General features: G+C 38.8%; 1 protein-coding gene across 1 annotated transcript; it reads left to right on the top strand.

Annotated features, from left to right (window-relative positions):
• The first annotated feature begins 6,199 nt into the window (after nucleotides 1–6,199).
• On the top strand, nucleotides 6,200–13,483 carry LOC137271606 (uncharacterized). The gene is made up of 4 exons (XM_067804048.1): nucleotides 6,200–6,220; nucleotides 9,572–10,038; nucleotides 12,837–12,947; nucleotides 13,429–13,483. Exons 1-4 carry the CDS (start codon nucleotides 6,200–6,202, stop codon nucleotides 13,481–13,483), a joined length of 654 nt encoding a protein of 217 aa, XP_067660149.1.
• The last annotated feature ends 5,049 nt before the right edge of the window (nucleotides 13,484–18,532 follow it).

The following is an 18,532-nucleotide window of genomic DNA, read 5'->3' as shown; positions in this document are numbered from 1 at the left end:
CATGTATCCCATGAAGAGAACTGAACCCAGAAACCTACAAACCCTTGCCGCTAGACTACACAGCTGCCAAAGTAGGCAATGACATCATCACTGCACCTCACAGCAACATTCCAGCTCTGAGCCTGCAAGGATTCATATCTAGACAAGAGTGAGTGAGTGAGTGAGTGAGTGAGTGAGTGAGTGAGTGAGTGAGTGGGTGGGTGGGTGGGTGGGTGGGTGGGTGAGTGAGTGAGTGAGTGAGTGAGTGAGTGAGTGAGTGAGTGAGTGTGGTTTAACACCGCTTTTAGAAAATTCCAGCAATCCAAGGTGTGGGATGCCAGAAATAAGCTTAAAACATTGTACCCATGTGGGGAATTGAACTCAGGCCTTTGATGTGATAAGTGAACACTCTAGTCTACCCCACCACCAGGTAGTTCACTGGTTCATATTACAATGGCTGACTGATAAATTCAGAACCACACATATGAGGAATAATGTAAAAGTTACACATTAAGTTGTGACATCACATGACATCATACAGATACATACACAAAATCTGAGTCCACTGAGGAAATCTTTTCACTATGTCAAGGGAGAAAATATGCATAGTTCTGTGACCTTTGGAAAATGGCAAACCTTGAGGAAGGCACGGTGATCAGGCACCTGTAGAAAAAGGGCTTGGCACAAATATCTGAGTATTCCCCTTCCTAAGTCATCACACAGGTGTGGGCAGCAGATGTTTAAGTTTACCGATCGCCCTTGACGATGACCATCTCCCTGAAAGGCCTGTTACTTCAACATCCCCAGAAAGTATCCAGCCTAATATATCTCTCTGTATCAAAAAGCTTTATCATGCATTCTAAGACAGGAGGTACATAATCTATGTAAGCATTGACCAAAATTCCATTTGAATTTAACTTACTACACTCAAAAGTTTTACCCAAAACTTACATACTTCAATATTTTTACCATAGTTTTCACTTGACAAATGTATAGAATACTATATTCTGTTACCACAACATGACCATATCTTCTCAAAGACCTTTTGTCAATTTAGCTGACCCTCACACTGGCATTTCGATCAATTTTTATGCCACAGTTTAAAAGATTCAGAACCGTTTTTCAATATGGCTGCCATAACTCAGCCATATTTGTACTAAAACCAGATTTGCAAACTTATGCTATTTCGCACTATGCATTTCCTCCTTCGTACTGAGGAAAACTGTAACGCTACATTTCCACACCAGAATCAATCAACATTTTCCATTGTAACTCCGTGAATTCAATACCATTATAAACCAAATGTATATCATCACTGATTTAGTTATTTATTCATTATTTATTCACTAACAGCCAACACATTCAAAAAGTATTATCATATATTTTACATACATGAGCATCTTGCAGAATCATTGCTGAGTTTTTGCTGAAATTAATCCACTATTTAAGGATATGGTTTTAAGCCAACCAAAAAAATCTTTAGATAAGAACTCTAAGCAAACATGATACCTATATATAGCCTTTCTGCAATGTGTGGAGTGCACGGGCTAAGTAACATACTACTTATTTGTTTAATCATCTGTTCCCCTTCGGTGAGAAAGCACACTATGCACACAGGTCTTGTTGTCGACCACAATTCAGGGCGAAGCAGCTGTCCTGGCACATTCAAACATTTCTCAAGTATTTGATGGAGCACGTCCATGAACTGCTGTCACAACCCTCCCACTTCACACGTTGGTGGCCAAACTAGTTTTTTGCTTGTTCATTTTTAATGCTGCCATTCCGTGTCAAGTTTTTATGTTTACATTGTAGACAAAAATTAAAACGGCAGTGAATAAACAAATTTACTTCAGAATTTCCATCAATCAAACCAAGAAGCCTCTGAAGCAAGGGCAATCATGTTTTAGGTTCAAATATTATAACTTTCATCAGTACTGCACAGTTAATTCATAAGTTATGATCAATAATAACAGTGCTTCTGGGGTAACCATGGATGCATACTACTTACGGCATGACTAGTTATTTAGATCACCATCAAAACTTTACAACACTAATCAAAATAACAAAACATACACACAAAATGAACTTTGATATTCTGCTCTGATTTTTAAAAGGATACAGAATCATGACTACAGAAAGCACCATCAAATTTGCATCATTCACAATAACAAAAACAAAAATATATACTGATGGAAACAAAAGAGGGAACATATTAAGGGAAGAAATTGTTGGTTGTGTTGTCTGTCCTGATATTGACTGGTTATATTAAACTGTGATTTTAAATTACAACAGTATCGTTTAAGATAACTAAAAACTATACGCAGGTTGAGTTATCTGGTCATAGGAATTTGGGAACTGATGATCATATTTAGATAGCAAGTGTGGGGTGGTAGGGTAGCCTTGTTATTAAAGAGTTTGCTTGTCATGCTGAAGACTTGGGTTTGATTCCCTATATGGGTACAATGTTTGAATTTCATTTCTAGTTTCCCCAGCTATGATATTGCTGGAATATTGCTAAAAAATTGGGTAAAACTAAAATCAGTCAATCAATCAGTAGCAAATGGATAAGATGAGCTTAACACTGCTTTCAACAGCAGTTATATCTGTGCTTGTCACTTTAATGGTCCCAAAGTCGTGTAGATGTCAGAAAGTTTGTGTACAGAATCAATCCAAGTAATTTCATGTTTCTTTCTTAAGTCTTGAAAATGTACTAAAAAAAAACATCATCATATTCCAGACCAATTTTATTTCTTGCTTTACAGACTCACCTTATTTTGTTAAGAATAAGAACAAAGCAAAAAATCAATATTCCCTGATCGACAAATAAAATCACCATGTTTTTATCCAAAAATGTAAAGTTATAAAAACAATGTTTGGGGGGTTGCCCCATATACAGCTAGTAAATTGCCAGAAGTAAAATACTTTGGATATTTAGAAATAAAGTTACTTGACTGCTGATTTTATTGTTATTCTTTTCCCTCCTGTATTTAGATTTGATGAGGACAAAAAGCTGTAAAACAAGAAATAAAATTGGTCAGGCCTAAACACAGGCAAGCCCAGAATATATATATATATATCCATCCCATGTTATACTTAAATCATCAGTAATAAAAATTAATCTATTCAGCTGTCAGATGAATAAATGTGAATAAATACAAACATTAAATAAACAAATATAAATATTTTACATACATGAAGAAAAACAACATGCAGAGAATCTTATAACCTTAACATTGAATTTTACCCTATAACCATGATAACCAAAAAGCAACATTCCTGATAAGCAGAGGTGCAGAGTTGTGTCCCTGTCAGAAATCAAGGATTGTGTGTCAAATCCAGTAGAAATTGCATGGCCCTGGTTCCTGTTCAAGGTTTGTCAGTGCAAAACCTGTGTTATGGGTATGACCTCAGTGGTAAATGTCTGAGACTTTCATCACTTTGTTGTTTGCTCCCACAGTAATCTGACATGAGACAACTAGAATACTAGTGTTAGGAGCGTTAACACTCATTCCATCATTCTTTTTCTACTTCTCTCACTCAATAATTCATTCCTTCTCTTCCTCCCTCACTCATTGTCCTTTACTTCACCCCATTTGCTCACTCTTTCCTTCCATCTCTTTTTCCTTCACTCCACTCATCCACTCCTTCACTCACTCACTCACTCAGAATTGTCTCCCTTGTGTCTTCCAAACAACAATTTGGCAAATGTTAAACAGTTGCACATCTGTTACATTATAACAGCTCGAGGGATGAATACCTGTTAGAGGATTAGGCAGCAATTTGAATAAAGCAGTCATTAAAGACAGTGGATGTGGATCTCTACATTTATAGCAACTGAGGTGATCGATGCATACATGCTATGTCTAAAGTAGGATTTAATACTGTGGTTCCAATCTATGACGAGGAATACAGACTTTCAGAGAACCCTGCACAGAATCTGTGATTGTAGTGGACCCAATCAACCTATACTGGTCTTAACAGGTGCCCTTTCAGGGACTAGGGACAGGACTGGACCCATTCAACCTATACTGGCCTTAACAGGTGCCCTGTTAGGGATTAGGGACAGGACTGGACCCAATCAACCTATACTGGTCTTAACAGGTGCCCTTTTAGGGATTAGGGACAGGATAGGATCCAGTCAACCTGTACTGGCTTCAACAGGTCCTCTTGTAGGTATTAGGGGATAGGATTGGACCCAATCAACATGTACTGTTCTTAACAGGTGCCCTTGTAAGGATTCTGGGATAGGATTAGTCCTAAACAACCTATACCAGTCTCAATAGACCACCTTGCAGAGATTGAGTTAGGACAAGCTCCAACAACCTGTGTTGGTCACAAGAGGTTACCAAATTGACCAATTGTCCAAACTGGACCCCTAAGAAGTGGATCATTGTTCACAATGTCAATAATTGGTTTGCTTGGCCTAGAATCAGTTATAATTCACGGAATCGTTTTCATTTAGCCAGGTGGTCTTTATAGCATGAACAGACCCTTGAAAACTTGAGGATAAAACAAGGAGCAAAATAGTATGTTCTAAATCCAACAAAATCCAACAAATACAGCTAATGATTTTAAAATATTTTCTATGTGAAAATGCAAACAAACACAAAATGTCAAAGTAGAGAATTGCTCTCAGAATTGATAATTAACTTTACACAATATAACTCGGCTACTAGGTTCAATAAGAAATGCTCATAATGATAGTAAAAATACATTGATACTCCTCTTGTCACGTCCTTTCAAAGCATAGAGCAGATCAATTTGTTTTTAAGAGGGCATCAGTGTACTCCTCAATGTTAATATGCTATCTCCTTTATATTGTCATTTACCGAACACATCCAGAAACAAAACGATGAAGCACAAACAGATGTTTTAAGTGACAAATACCATGTCAATAAGTACACTTACAGTTTCACAAGTTGACCTACATATTATTTCATTCTTAATCGAAAGCACAATTAATTCACTATAAACACGTCTGTATCGCTCAGTCACATAGACTATATCAAAGCATAAGTCATACTGAGATTATCAGTGAGTGAGAGAGCGAGCGAGAGAGCAGGCGGGTGGGTGTGTGGGTGAGTGAGTGATTGAGTGAGTGAGTGTATCTTGAACGATATTCCTACACTATCCAAACAGGAGACACCATATGGGCCTCAGACTGTAACCAGGAAAATCAGAGCAGGGACTGAACAGAGGCAAACAAACACCTTGACTACTGAGCTAGTTACCTTAATCACATCTGTCACACAGGTGTCACTATTTGTGGTATGATAAGTATAGGTTCAGTCATGAGTTTTCTAAGTATAATAGGGGTGGTTGGGTAGCCTAGTGGTTAAAGCGTTCACTCGTCATGCTTGCCCGACCCGGTTCAACTCCCCCCATGGGTAGAATGTGTGAAGCCCATTTTCTGGTGTCCACCGTGATATTGCTGGAATATTGCTAAAAGCAGCATAAAACGAAACTCATTCCCTCACTCACTCTAAATATAATAAGGCCAGGAGATTTCATTTGTTAGCCTTCAGTGTGAATTGTGTGGGTTCAAACCTGCTTAAGAAAAATGTTTTTCATAGAATTAGTTTGATATTTACTCTATCATGTTTATAAATGTTTAAATTTATAATGTGAACATTGATACAATATGTCCAAATTTACACCATGTTTGCTTGGGTAATATTGGGGAAAATTACCCCAAACTATATAAGAATATTAGTTTTTGGTCCTCCTAACGTTCTATCAGATGTTTAAGAGCATAGGAGGTAAAAGTTTTTGCATATATGAATATTGATGCAATATGTCCAAATCTACATCGCCATGTTTTGAGTGTTATTGTGGAAAGTTACTCCAAATGGCCAATATATTATTGTTGAATCTTTTTAAGATTATATAAGTTGTTTCAAAGCATAACAGGAAACAGTATATGGATAAAGATATATAAATACACTAACAGAACTGTCCAGATTTGAAAAATGCTGATAATGATACTCACGATTCCAAGCATGTGCGCTGCCAAGAACCGGCAGATGTCTGGAGACTATGCCGTCCGATGACAGACACCGGTCTTAATCTTTGTAATTCCTGGTCTGGGCTGTGTCCTACAATGTGAACAAACACAAGCTGACCCACAGCGACTCTCTGAGAACCTCTGCATGCATGCAGTGAAGGCAGAGCACACACATGCAGTGCCACGGGCAAGTCTCTCACACAGGTAGGGCTGGCGATGTCGTTAGGCCATTGCCAGGTAAGTGGAAGTATAGTGTCACAGGTGAAAATCAGGTCAGGTCAGCTGTCAGATAGTTCAACAGAAGGAGATTAAATCACACATTGGTGAACTTACCTAAATTTACATGAGAAATTCACAGATGATTGACAAACTTGAATTGGTGTTTATTGAAGGGTTAATCTGGATTTGAACATGCATGCCTGAAATGTCAATATTTTTACCTACTTGCTGCAAGTGAGAGCAAAAATACCCACACTTAGTTAAGTACACACTCAGGCTGTGCTTTTTTCATACCTGTAATTACTTGTTGTTAGGTAATAAAGTATAAAACTGAAAAAATAAAAAAAATAAAAAGATGTATATTCTTTATTTTTCTTGCCCAATACAAGTAGGTTGGTATACCCAAAAACCCCATAATTTCTTTATGTTTGTTTATTTAATGTGTTATCAGCTTAAGGTTAAAGTTCTTGAAAGGCATTTAAAAGTTCGTTTTGGGGGATAACAAATTTAGTTTACTCTTTATACGATGTTTGGATGTGAAATCTTGCTCCTGCATTCAACTTACTCAGATTATTTTATTCCACAAAATTTACCATAAACGGTGAAAGTAAAGGAAAGTTCTGACCTAACAAATGATATTTAAAATATCATAACTGATATTTTGTTATGATTTACCAAAAACCCTGTCAAACTATGCCTGATATATACTATTCCATGATAACAAAATCATTTCCATAATACGTCAAATGTATATGTATGTATATCCAATATATCAGGTTACTCCCATTAAAAGCAGCGCATCATATTTCGCTGTGTGAATGGAATATAATGATATTCAGTAATACGGCTCATACCGGATTACTGTATCAGTTATCTGGGTTTTGAGAGTGTTTTGAGAGTAAGTGAGTGAATAGGTTTTACTCTAGAACATTCCAACAATATCAGAAATGGGCTTCACACATGTGGAAAATCAAACGCAGTAATTTGGCATGAGAGACAGATGCTTTAACCACTGGGCTACCCCACCACCCTGGGGTTCAATACTGCGGTTTGATAACTGATAACACATTTTTAGGCAAAGGTACTTAAAACTTAATTTTAACTGTTGTCTTTAGTACTATCTTAGCTAAGTACTTCTTTCATAATAGGTCTGTTAGAGTATATGTGAGTGAGTGAGTTCATTATACACCACTTTTAGCAGTATTCCAGCAATATCAGGGCATGGTACACCAGAAATGGGCTTCACACACTGTATCTATGTAGGGAATCAAACCCTGGTCTTTGGCATGATGAGCAAACACTCTGACCACGAGGCTAACCCCACAGCCCAAGAACATACATGTTCCAACTGCTTCTGTTCACACAGATGTTGCATTGTACACAGTTTTTGCTTTAATAGTAGAAATAGTAGAAATTCAATAGTACAAAAAAAGGCCCACTAGTACTCTATAAAATTTGATTTTTTAATGACGTCTGTAAGCACTAAAATATTGACATAGTCTACTTTTTCTACAATAAATATCAGTATTAATACTCGCTTTGTCGGGACAACAAACCTAAACACGCTGCTCTTAACTTTTAGCCTGTTTAATTGTTTTCACACTTGTGGCCCAGTTGGATAAATATCAGCATAAGGCGCTGTAAACAGGATGTATGTTTTCAGACAGTTGGGGTCTCAATAAATTATGGCCAAGTGATGAAATATTTTGCACTTTAATAGATATAAAAGTACACAAAATTACAAAATATTATGCTGATATTTTCAAACAAACTCAAGCAAATTTTCATGAAGTTACCTGAATCGTGTGACTGCGTTTCATACTGGGAACCTGGTTGAATTGTAAATTTGGGATGATTGTACTAATAGAATCAAATCTACAATGTTGTATATTATACAGTACTTAAAAGTGAATGTTTTATCAGCAAATTGATAACCACATGATTCTTCACTCAAAATTTGTCACTTGTTCTGACTCTACATCCAATGGCAACTGACAGGGCCTTGCTCAATGTAATATGCAGTTATCCTTGTTCTTGGGTAACAGCTGTCATGACATGCAGTGCCATACTCAGTAAAGTGAGTGAGTTTAGTTTTATGCCGCACTCAGCAATATTCCAGCCATATGGCAGCGGTCTGTAAATAATTGAGTCTGGATCAGACAATCCAGTGACCAACATGAGCATCGATATGCGCAACTGGGAGCCTGACCACCCGATCACGTCGTCTCTTACGACAAGCATAGTCGCCTTTTGTGGCAAGCATGGGTTGCTGAAGCCCTACTCTACCCTGGGACCTTAACAGGTCCCATACTCAGTAGAGATTCACATCACACAGTCAAAGGTTTTAACATAAACAGGACTGATAAGTACACAAAACTGTCTCTACCACTAATGAATGGCATATATCACCCAATGCAAAACAGATGCCAAAGAACATCCAAGGTATTCACATTGCTACAGTTAATCAGTAATGATGGTAATATGAAAGATCAACCATACTGGACCAAAATAGTAACATTAGTAAATTTTGAAACGATGAATAATGATGTATTTATTCATTGATATACTGATGAAATATCAGACACAAAAATACCAATATCCCTAATAAGAAAAAGCGTCTCAACAGATCAGCTATATCCGATAGTATGAAAGAGTGTCTCAGCATAAGAATGAAGATTTTTTATGGATATCAACTTCTTTATGAGAGAACACAACGTTTCGGAGTTAATGCTTACTCCTTCATCAGGTGATTGAGAAAGGGATACAGAGGTGTATTTATATGTACAGGTAAAACAATAACAAAGTAACAAGTGGAATGAGTTAACGAAAGCTAGTATAAACAAGCACTGATAGGAAGCCGATAGTTAAGATAACAATGATGGAAGCCAATGGTAATGCATTACAGTTGATGATTGGGGATAAGGATGGAAGCCAATGGTGATACATTACGCATGATAGGATGATGTACATAACACACGATAGGGGGTGAGCATGTTACATGAGGGTTGGTGATGTACAAACACAAGTATGTACTCGGGTAGATAGGCTATACATGAATTACATAGATAGAATGTACACAGGTAGATGAGATTAATTTATCAATAAGTCCCAGGCACTTGGTAGGTACACTCCTTGGTCGCGGTTGATGGCTGGTTTCTGTCTCCGGATCTCGATGGCCTCTTGCAGTTTCCTTTGGCGCCAGTTGTTGTTGTTGGTAGATAGTATCCTAGTGTCCTCCCATCGAATTGAGTGTTCAGGGTTCTTGAGAATGTGTTCAGAGATGGCCGATTTCTGGTCGAGTTTCCTGACTGAGGTCTGATGTTCCTTCATTCTGGTGTTGATTGGTCTCAGCGTTTCTCCAATGTATAGGAAGACCAAGAGAAGACCAAGCAGCACCTCCATGAGAAAGTGAAAACTACCCACATCACCAAGTTCACCCAGTTACAACGTCCTTCCACCTCCAACATTCCCGAAGCTGACAACAACAACACCAACCTCAAGACAGTCATCAACCTCAGCAGCAAGCCTCTCACACCATCTCAGACATCCCTCCTTGCTAAAGGCCTGAAGTATGTCCCAGTCGCCGCCAAGATCAACACAGATGCCTTCATCACCAGCATTGAAAGTGGACTTCAACAACTGGCTCCCAATGGCAACGTAGACTACCTCCGACACCAGATTATAGACACCATCAAGCAAGCTCCCAAGCCCCGCCCCAACCTCACGCACCAAGAGAGACAGGCCATCACCGAACTCAAGAAGGATGACAGCATCACCATCACCGAAGCTGACAAGGGCAAAGCAGCAGTCATCATGGACACCCCGGAATTCCTCCAGCTCGTCAACAACAGCCTCTCAGACACCACCACCTACCTCAATATCAAGAAAGATCCGACGGCCAGACTGGAAAGACAACACAAGAAAACCCTGAAGGACCTCCATGAGAAGAGAGAAATCAACGACATCATCTTCAACCAGCTGAACCCTATCAACTCCCAAGCCCCATACGGAAGAGCCACCATCAAGATCCACAAGAATCCGCCCAAAGCCCGGATCCTAGTCTGCTCAAGAGGTTCAGTTTTCTACAACACCGCCCAGTTCCTCACACGTCTCCTCGCTCCACTTGGCAAAGATGGCAAGTCCTACATCAGCGACTCTTCATCCTTTGTCAACCAGCTGAAAGAATCCAACCCCACAGGCACCATGGTCAGCTACGACGTCGTGGACCTCTTCACCAACATCCCACTAGAAGAAGCCCTGGACATCCTTCGCAGCAAGTTAGCCAACCGGATAGATGACTTGGACACCCAGCTCACCATAGACAGCATCATCAAGCTCGCCCGCAGCTGCTTTGACACCTCCTACTTCACATTCAATGGTAAGATATACAAGCAGATCCACGGTCTCCCCATGGGCTCACCTCTTTCTCCTCTCATTACAGAAATCTTCATGACCTCCTTCGAGGAAGCAGCCCTCTCCACAGCTCCGTTCCAGCCCCTCTGTTGGTACCGCAAAGTCGACGACACCTTCACCACCATCGCCTATGACAACGACCCCAATGAGCTCCTCAACCACCTCAACGACCAACATCCAAGAATCAAGTTCACCATGGAGACTGAGACCAACCAACACCTGCCCTTCCTTGATGTATCCCTCCACACCACAGACGATGGACTTAGAACCTCAGTTTACCGCAAGCCGACGCACACCGACCAGTACATCCACTACAACTCCTGCCACCACCCTCAGATCAAGCAAGCTATCATCGCCACCCTTACCAGACGTGCCAAAGCCCTCTGCCACCCCGATGCCCTAAACAATGAACTGGACCACCTCAGAAAGACATTCACCACACTCAACGGTTACCCTCCCCAGCTCGTCACAGCCACCATCAACAAGACCCTTAAGGACCGAGAACCCCGCCCCAAACCTTCTCCATCACCCATCAGAGTAACCATACCCTACCTTGGCCCCATCAGTCATCAAATATCACGCCTCATCAAGACCAAAGCCAGCATCGATGTCACCTTCTCCAGTGGCAAGACCATCAAGACCTACCTAAAAGCCAACGGTAAAGGACCCAGCTGTGAACACCCTAATCCGAGAGGATGCATCTACCAGATCCCTTGCAACTGTGGCCACCTATACATTGGAGAAACGCTGAGACCAATCAACACCAGAATGGAGAAACGCTGAGACCAATCAACACCAGAATGAAGGAACATCAGACCTCAGTCAGGAAACTCGACCAGAAATCGGCCATCTCTGAACACATTCTCAAGAACCCTGAACACTCAATTCGATGGGAGGACACTAGGATACTATCTACCAACAACAACAACTGGCGCCAAAGGAAACTGCAAGAGGCCATCGAGATCCGGAGACAGAAACCAGCCATCAACCGCGACCAAGGAGTGTACCTACCAAGTGCCTGGGACTTATTGATAAATTAATCTCATCTACCTGTGTACATTCTATCTATGTAATTCATGTATAGCCTATCTACCCGAGTACATACTTGTGTTTGTACATCACCAACCCTCATGTAACATGCTCACCCCCTATCGTGTGTTATGTACATCATCCTATCATGCGTAATGTATCACCATTGGCTTCCATCCTTATCCCCAATCATCAACTGTAATGCATTACCATTGGCTTCCATCATTGTTATCTTAACTATCGGCTTCCTATCAGTGCTTGTTTATACTAGCTTTCGTTAACTCATTCCACTTGTTACTTTGTTATTGTTTTACCTGTACATATAAATACACCTCTGTATCCCTTTCTCAATCACCTGATGAAGGAGTAAGCATTAACTCCGAAACGTTGTGTTCTCTCATAAAGAAGTTGATATCCATAAAAAATCTTCATTCTTATGTATTTTCACTTCTAAATGACATTCAAAGACCTGAGTGTCTCAGCAGATCAACTAATCCATTAACACCAAATGTGTGCCTTCACAAATCAGCTATAAAAAAAATAAATATGAATCACAAGGTGTTTTTTTTTAATCTTTGAGTAGAGTAATATATTAATTTCTTTTCATTTCTAGTGCCTCATTGCATGTAATTTTCTTTGCAAAAAGATAACTCAAACTTCAAAGAATTCTTACCTTGTTCATCAGATTACCTGTAATTGTTTTATTACACCTGTATTGAATCAGATCAGAGTAATGCATTAGTTTACTGTCAAGTACACTAGGTAATACAACCATGTTATGTTTTAATAGCCAATGATGATACAAGTTAGTGACCATGCCTGACCAATCACTGACCAGCCCACTGACCACCTGGAGGTGTGTTGGGATGTCCAGCTGACAGGGTGTTATGAAATTTATCACCCACCACAGGCATGCTGGGAGACTCCTGGAGAGATCAGAGAATGGCTGGACCTACTTTAAACTGCATTTTCTTTTTACGTGGTTTTGTGAAATGAATGGATTATAACAAAAACACAAGGTTTTATGCTGCTCCATAAACAAACAAAAACTGATGCTTCATTAAAGCCCATTTTTTTACGGATAACAATCGCAGATGTCTCAAAATTTTCAAGCATACTTTCAGTCAGTCAAACCACAATGTTCTGATTTTATCACAAAACATTTCAAAGAAATTATGAATTTTTTGTGCAGACCCAAAACTGAAGTCACATCTGCAAAGGAGTTCACACAGTCCAAACTGTACATGCATTGTGAAACACTGTACACTAACATATACATGCCTACTAACCTGTTTGGGATAAAGTATGTACTGGATATGACGGGGGTACAAGGGACTACCACAAACTATAGCTTACATGTACACTGTGAATAATATATGTTGTGGTTCTAACCAAAACTGTCCATTTAAAAGGTAATGGATAAATATTCATGGTAAAATGGATAAATATTCATGGTAAAAAAAGATAAATAAAACTTTCTTTGACCTAAAACACAACATTTACATGGTTAATACTTAACCTTTTAAAGATCCTAAAACTAACTGAAAATATTTATCAGTCAATTTCAGACCATTCAATCATGCTATAGCTATGCAAATGTACGATTACTGAAATAAATAAAATTTGATAAGAACCAGTCTAGACCAATATAATATATCTGAAAGTGTCCTGTAAGTAGAAGGTTGTAAAATTCTTAACCAGCTCATACAGCACATGTCGGAGTGGCCTGAGATTGAGTTAATTTTGTATGCTAAGCATAAAACAACATTCATTCACCTACTCAGGAACTGTGAAAAGAAAAGCAGCACAGTCACCAGAGTGTCTCTATCAGCTGACTAACAACATACACAAGGTTCAGCTCAGAGTATATACTGTCAAATATACAGTACCTGTCTGTACTTACTCCCCTAAGAAGCACCTGTGTGTGTGTCTTGTTAATGTATTAGCTATGTACTTACTGCAAGGTGCTCAAGTACTTCAAGGGACACACAGCCTTGATCATCTGAAGCAGCTCTGTTGTCTATTGTGTTAGTTGCATGGCATTTAAATAGATATAAAAAAGTTCCCACAGGCTGACACAACAACCAGCTGCTATTCACCATGAAAGTGTTCAGAGTGGATGTATGGTATAGTGCCTCCATTAGACACATTAAAGTTCATCTACACCTGGCTAAATATTTCAGACAAAAACATGAATGTGTTCAGAAAACATGCTTTTTGGCCCTATTTATTGTTTTCTCTGATCAAACACTAAAGTCTAACAGTATTCATGCTAAAAGCTCTGTACAAAAATGGATGCAATCAATAAATTTTGGAGTATGTTTGGTTTGGTTTTGTAATCAGTTTTGATCAAGGACCAGTCCTATTGCATTCATAGTATTGGTACAGTCACATGACTATGGTGGGTTGGTACTTGTTGTTAAACAATGTACTCAGCAATATTCCAGCTATATGGCAGCAGTCTGTAAATAATCAAGTTTGTACCCGACAATCCAGTGATCAACAGCATAATCATCAATCTAAGAAATTGGAACTCAGTGACATGTGTCAACATAGACAGTGAGTGGGACGACACAGTCCTGTTAGATGTTTCTTAGGGCCAGCAGAGGTTGCTGAAGACCAACTCTAACCCAGATTTTCATGGGTGTCACTGGGTGAATGAATTGTGTTTAACTGTTTGAAATACCTGTTATTTGTTACAGGGTATGTAGGCTTGAAGCGGGATTTGAAATTAACGTTTTGAGGTTGCAAATTTGCTATTCAAAATCCTAATTTGCTACCTGAAAAACACACAGTACCCACAACTTGCCGGTACCAGGTATTGTTTAGTGAAACCGTTTATGTTCATCAAACAGCCATCATTTTCACAGGAAAGATCTCCACTTATGCACTTTCACTCATAAACTTTAATGATATTTCAGTGGTATTCAATTCAAAAAAGAAAAGCTCATCGTAGCTTTTCTTGGTCATCGCAATACTTGCATAATTGCAACAAAGAACTGGTCAGCATGGTATGCAGGCCTGAGAATATTGAGACTTGTGATGCCACCACACCAAGCAACGCACCAGTGAAGACTGAGGAGAGGTGGAGCTAATTTGGGATTGAAGTTCGTAGGCATCAATATATCTACAATTTCAAAATTGAATACCCTCATTCCTTTCTTCCTCCTTCCCTCCCTCACTCATTCAAAATTTTAGGGCTGTATCTCTCCTACCCTGCCATTCAGCTCTCCAAGCTCTTCCCTCCCTCATTCACAAGTTCCCTTCTTCATTCCCTCCCTCCCTCACAAATTCCCTTCCTCAGTAGCTCTCTTCCTCATTCCCTCACTCCTTCACCCTCTTCCTCTCATTGCTTGTCTTAGGGTGACTTAATGGGAACAGGTGGTCAGGCTCATAGATACATCCCATTTGTGATGCTGATAATGTTGATCACTGGATTGTCTGGTCTAGACTTGGAATATTGCCAACCATCACTCACTTGGGGCTGCGGGATAGCATTTACTCAGCACACTGAGGACCTGGGTTTGATTCCACATATGAGTACAATATATGAAGCCCATTTCTGGGGCCTGTCGTAATGTTGCTCCAATATTGCTAAAAGCAGGGTAAAACCACAACTCACTCACTCACTCCATCACTCACTCACCTGTCACTTTCCTACCATCTTTACAGCCACGTTCTTCCTACTCCTCTCAGGCCAAACCTCTACATCATGCTGTGTATCTGCCAACTCCAGACCATCAACACAAACAGCTAAATGGGAAGCTCATTTGGCTGATGAAGTTGACAGAGGGATTGGGCAAGCCTTTACCCGACTCGTCAGTTTACAACAACTCTGGAATTACACCTGCTGTATCACTTAGATACCTGTACTATCCTGAGCCATGTTGACACATGACACCTAACGATGTTTCCAACCAGGAACTAACTACACTTACATTATCTAATATACTCCTTACCCAGATAATCCAAGTGTACCACATCCTCAGTCTTTAACCTCCACCTAGCACCCATATATAAACCCTAGTGCCATATAGTCTATAGTGATGTTGTTATCTTGATGCCCTGAAGTAACCCTGTGAGAGGGTCTACTTTAAATGAGACCTGCTCACATTATTACATTTGGATTGTAAGACCTGACATGTTGAAATAGTAAGACCTGCTTGAATGTTTTTACATATGAAATGTAACAGCTAGATTTGTTTAGTTTACAGGTATAAACAGCATTTAATATATATCTAAGAGCAGACAAATTTAATTTCCTGGTTTTTATTATTGTCCTCAGAAAACCTAACGACAGGGGGGAGAAAAAAAAAATAAAGTCTCCACTGAAAGTAATATTCCTTCTAAATATTAAAATTATTTTTCATCCAAGTGTACTACTACTAAATGAATATGGGTGAAAAAAACAATAAAAACAATTTGTTCTTGTAAGTTTACATTTCTGGTCAATAAATACATAGGGATTTTATTTTTCATGCTTGGAAACTTTATTTTGATTTTCGTTCTTATTCTTGAACAAATATAACCAGCAGAACCATAAAACAAGAAAAAAAAATTGGTCTGGCCCAACATTGATTTTTCACTGTTTAAAGGTCACAATACAAGTGTAACCCTTATTTTTTCTACCGATTCTGAAGCATGCCAAGTACAAACTGAGATTAATGTCATCGTAACTCTCTTACCATAACAGAAGGCCTGGGGTAGAAAAGGCCTCTAGCAAACCATGCTTGCCGTAACAGGTGACTATGTTGTAAGGGGTGACTAACGGGATCGGGTGGTCAGGCTTGCTGACATGGTTGATACATGTCATTGGTTCCCAATCGCACAGATTGATGCTCATGCTGTTGATCACTGGATTGTCTGGTCCAGACTTGATTATGTACAGATCCCCGCCATATAGCTGGAATATTACTGAGTGCAGTGTAAAACTAAACTCACTCACTCACTCACCATAATGCAGACTTAAGATAGTTGTAGTGCTCGGTAATGTAATGGTAATGAAAGGTAATGAAAGGGGGTACAAACTTACATTGACTTCAACTGTTTACTTGTTGCACAACTTAGCTTAAAAGCTAAAAACGTAAGCCTGCACATGTTTCATAAGTTAGTTCAAACTAGAAACTTAAGCCTGCACATGTTTGTAAGTTATTTAAAAAGTGAAATCTCAAGCCTTTCACTTGCTGGAGCACTGACAATTAATTCACACTGGAATAAATAAATTTCAGGTAACTCAGTGTCATTCATTTCACTAACCTAGCCATAAACTTTACCTTTGTGATAAGGTATAGGCTACACACAAACAGTGTCCAATGTCCCGATTAACTGATTAAAAGAAACTAGTGTGGCAAGTGTTGCATTACTCATAATAAGTTGTTTACTGGTCAAGACAGAAAGATGGGTTGATGTATCATTGATGATTGTTTATGCTCCCTGAGCCAAAAGGGAATGTAAACAAACATGGAGGGTACATCAACCCATGGGCCCTGTGCGACCAGTGAACAACATACTTATCTTACTGAATGCAACCACGTTAAATTTGATTTGTTTGAAGCAAGGGTACAAAACTTTTTGTAGCCATTGCAAGATTTTGCAGACGACAAGAATAACAGATTTATCTCCCTTCCACTGATTTGCATTCGCAAAACATCAGTAACTTCTGTACATCGTATGTGATTCAATGTTATTCAAGATAAAGAATTACTATCACAAAGTACCAAATGGGTTCAGCACTTGTAAGAGGGGTACATACCAAATAAATAGAGGAGCTCTAAGCAAATCAGAAAGTGACATTTATGCGTGAGTTAAGATAATGAACAATGTCCCTAATTTCAAATGGTAAGCTACATTTTGTAAATTAATAAATTAATGATTAAATAATTAATCCATGAAGTTTACATTTTGAATATTTATTTCTAAAACTTGACATAAATGTTTTTAAGTTTATGAAACTACAGACCTGAAAACCAGTGTGCTCTCTTTGCATAATTCTGTCTTGCATTTGCACAATGTGCACATTTTTTTCTTCCAGAAAAGTGAAAATATAAATTCCATTACAGTCATTTCTTAAATAACTTATACTGGTTTTGAGTTTCTCATAAACATGCCTATCAAAGAGGAAAAAAATATGAAAACATAATCTTAAACCATACACATTACATTAGAGATTAGTTGAGAGTGGTCCCATAGTATGGGCAAGTTGTGCTGATGCATACCATTGGTACTACCTGTTTATGTGTTTGTTTGTAGCTCTACATGACTTTTTTGCTTCTGTTGTTTGAGAAGATTTTTTTTTCAAGAATATTGATTACTTTGTTTTTACATTTAAATGTATTTCTAATATACTGACCTTTGGCCATGTTTCTTTACACTTACCTTAGTTTAGCAATAACTGTTTTCTTCTACATCACTACAGTATATCTAACTGGGTAGGTATATTTAATTATATCTGTTACGCTTCAAAGAGTGTGTGAATCTACCTATTTTACCATGTTATACCTGCCAGGACATGACTGGTCCAGTCATCTATGTCCCAATCTGGCATAGAGACCCTTAAGAAATATATCCAAGAAAGCCCATGCAAGTCTAGAACATGTGGCAAGTCTAGATTTTCCACAGATATCTAATAACTTCAGGCTACTCACTGACACCTATGTACATCACAGATTATATATTCAAATATATGCACTATGATGATATACAATGATATATCCCTGGGCATTAGTCAGTTGGACTGATGACACTGTAAAACTATAACACTGTCATGTGCCAAAATGTTACATTTAATTGTTTCAATGTAATTGTTTCAACTACAGTGTATTGAGCTACAAATACCTGTCATTGTGTGAGCTGACAGGGTGATAAAAGCAAACATTACCGATGTAGACC

The sequence above is a fragment of the Haliotis asinina genome, chromosome 2 (assembly GCF_037392515.1).
Source record: "Haliotis asinina isolate JCU_RB_2024 chromosome 2, JCU_Hal_asi_v2, whole genome shotgun sequence".
NCBI lineage: Eukaryota > Metazoa > Mollusca > Gastropoda > Lepetellida > Haliotidae > Haliotis > Haliotis asinina.
This window is presented reverse-complemented; position numbering and strand designations above follow the sequence as displayed.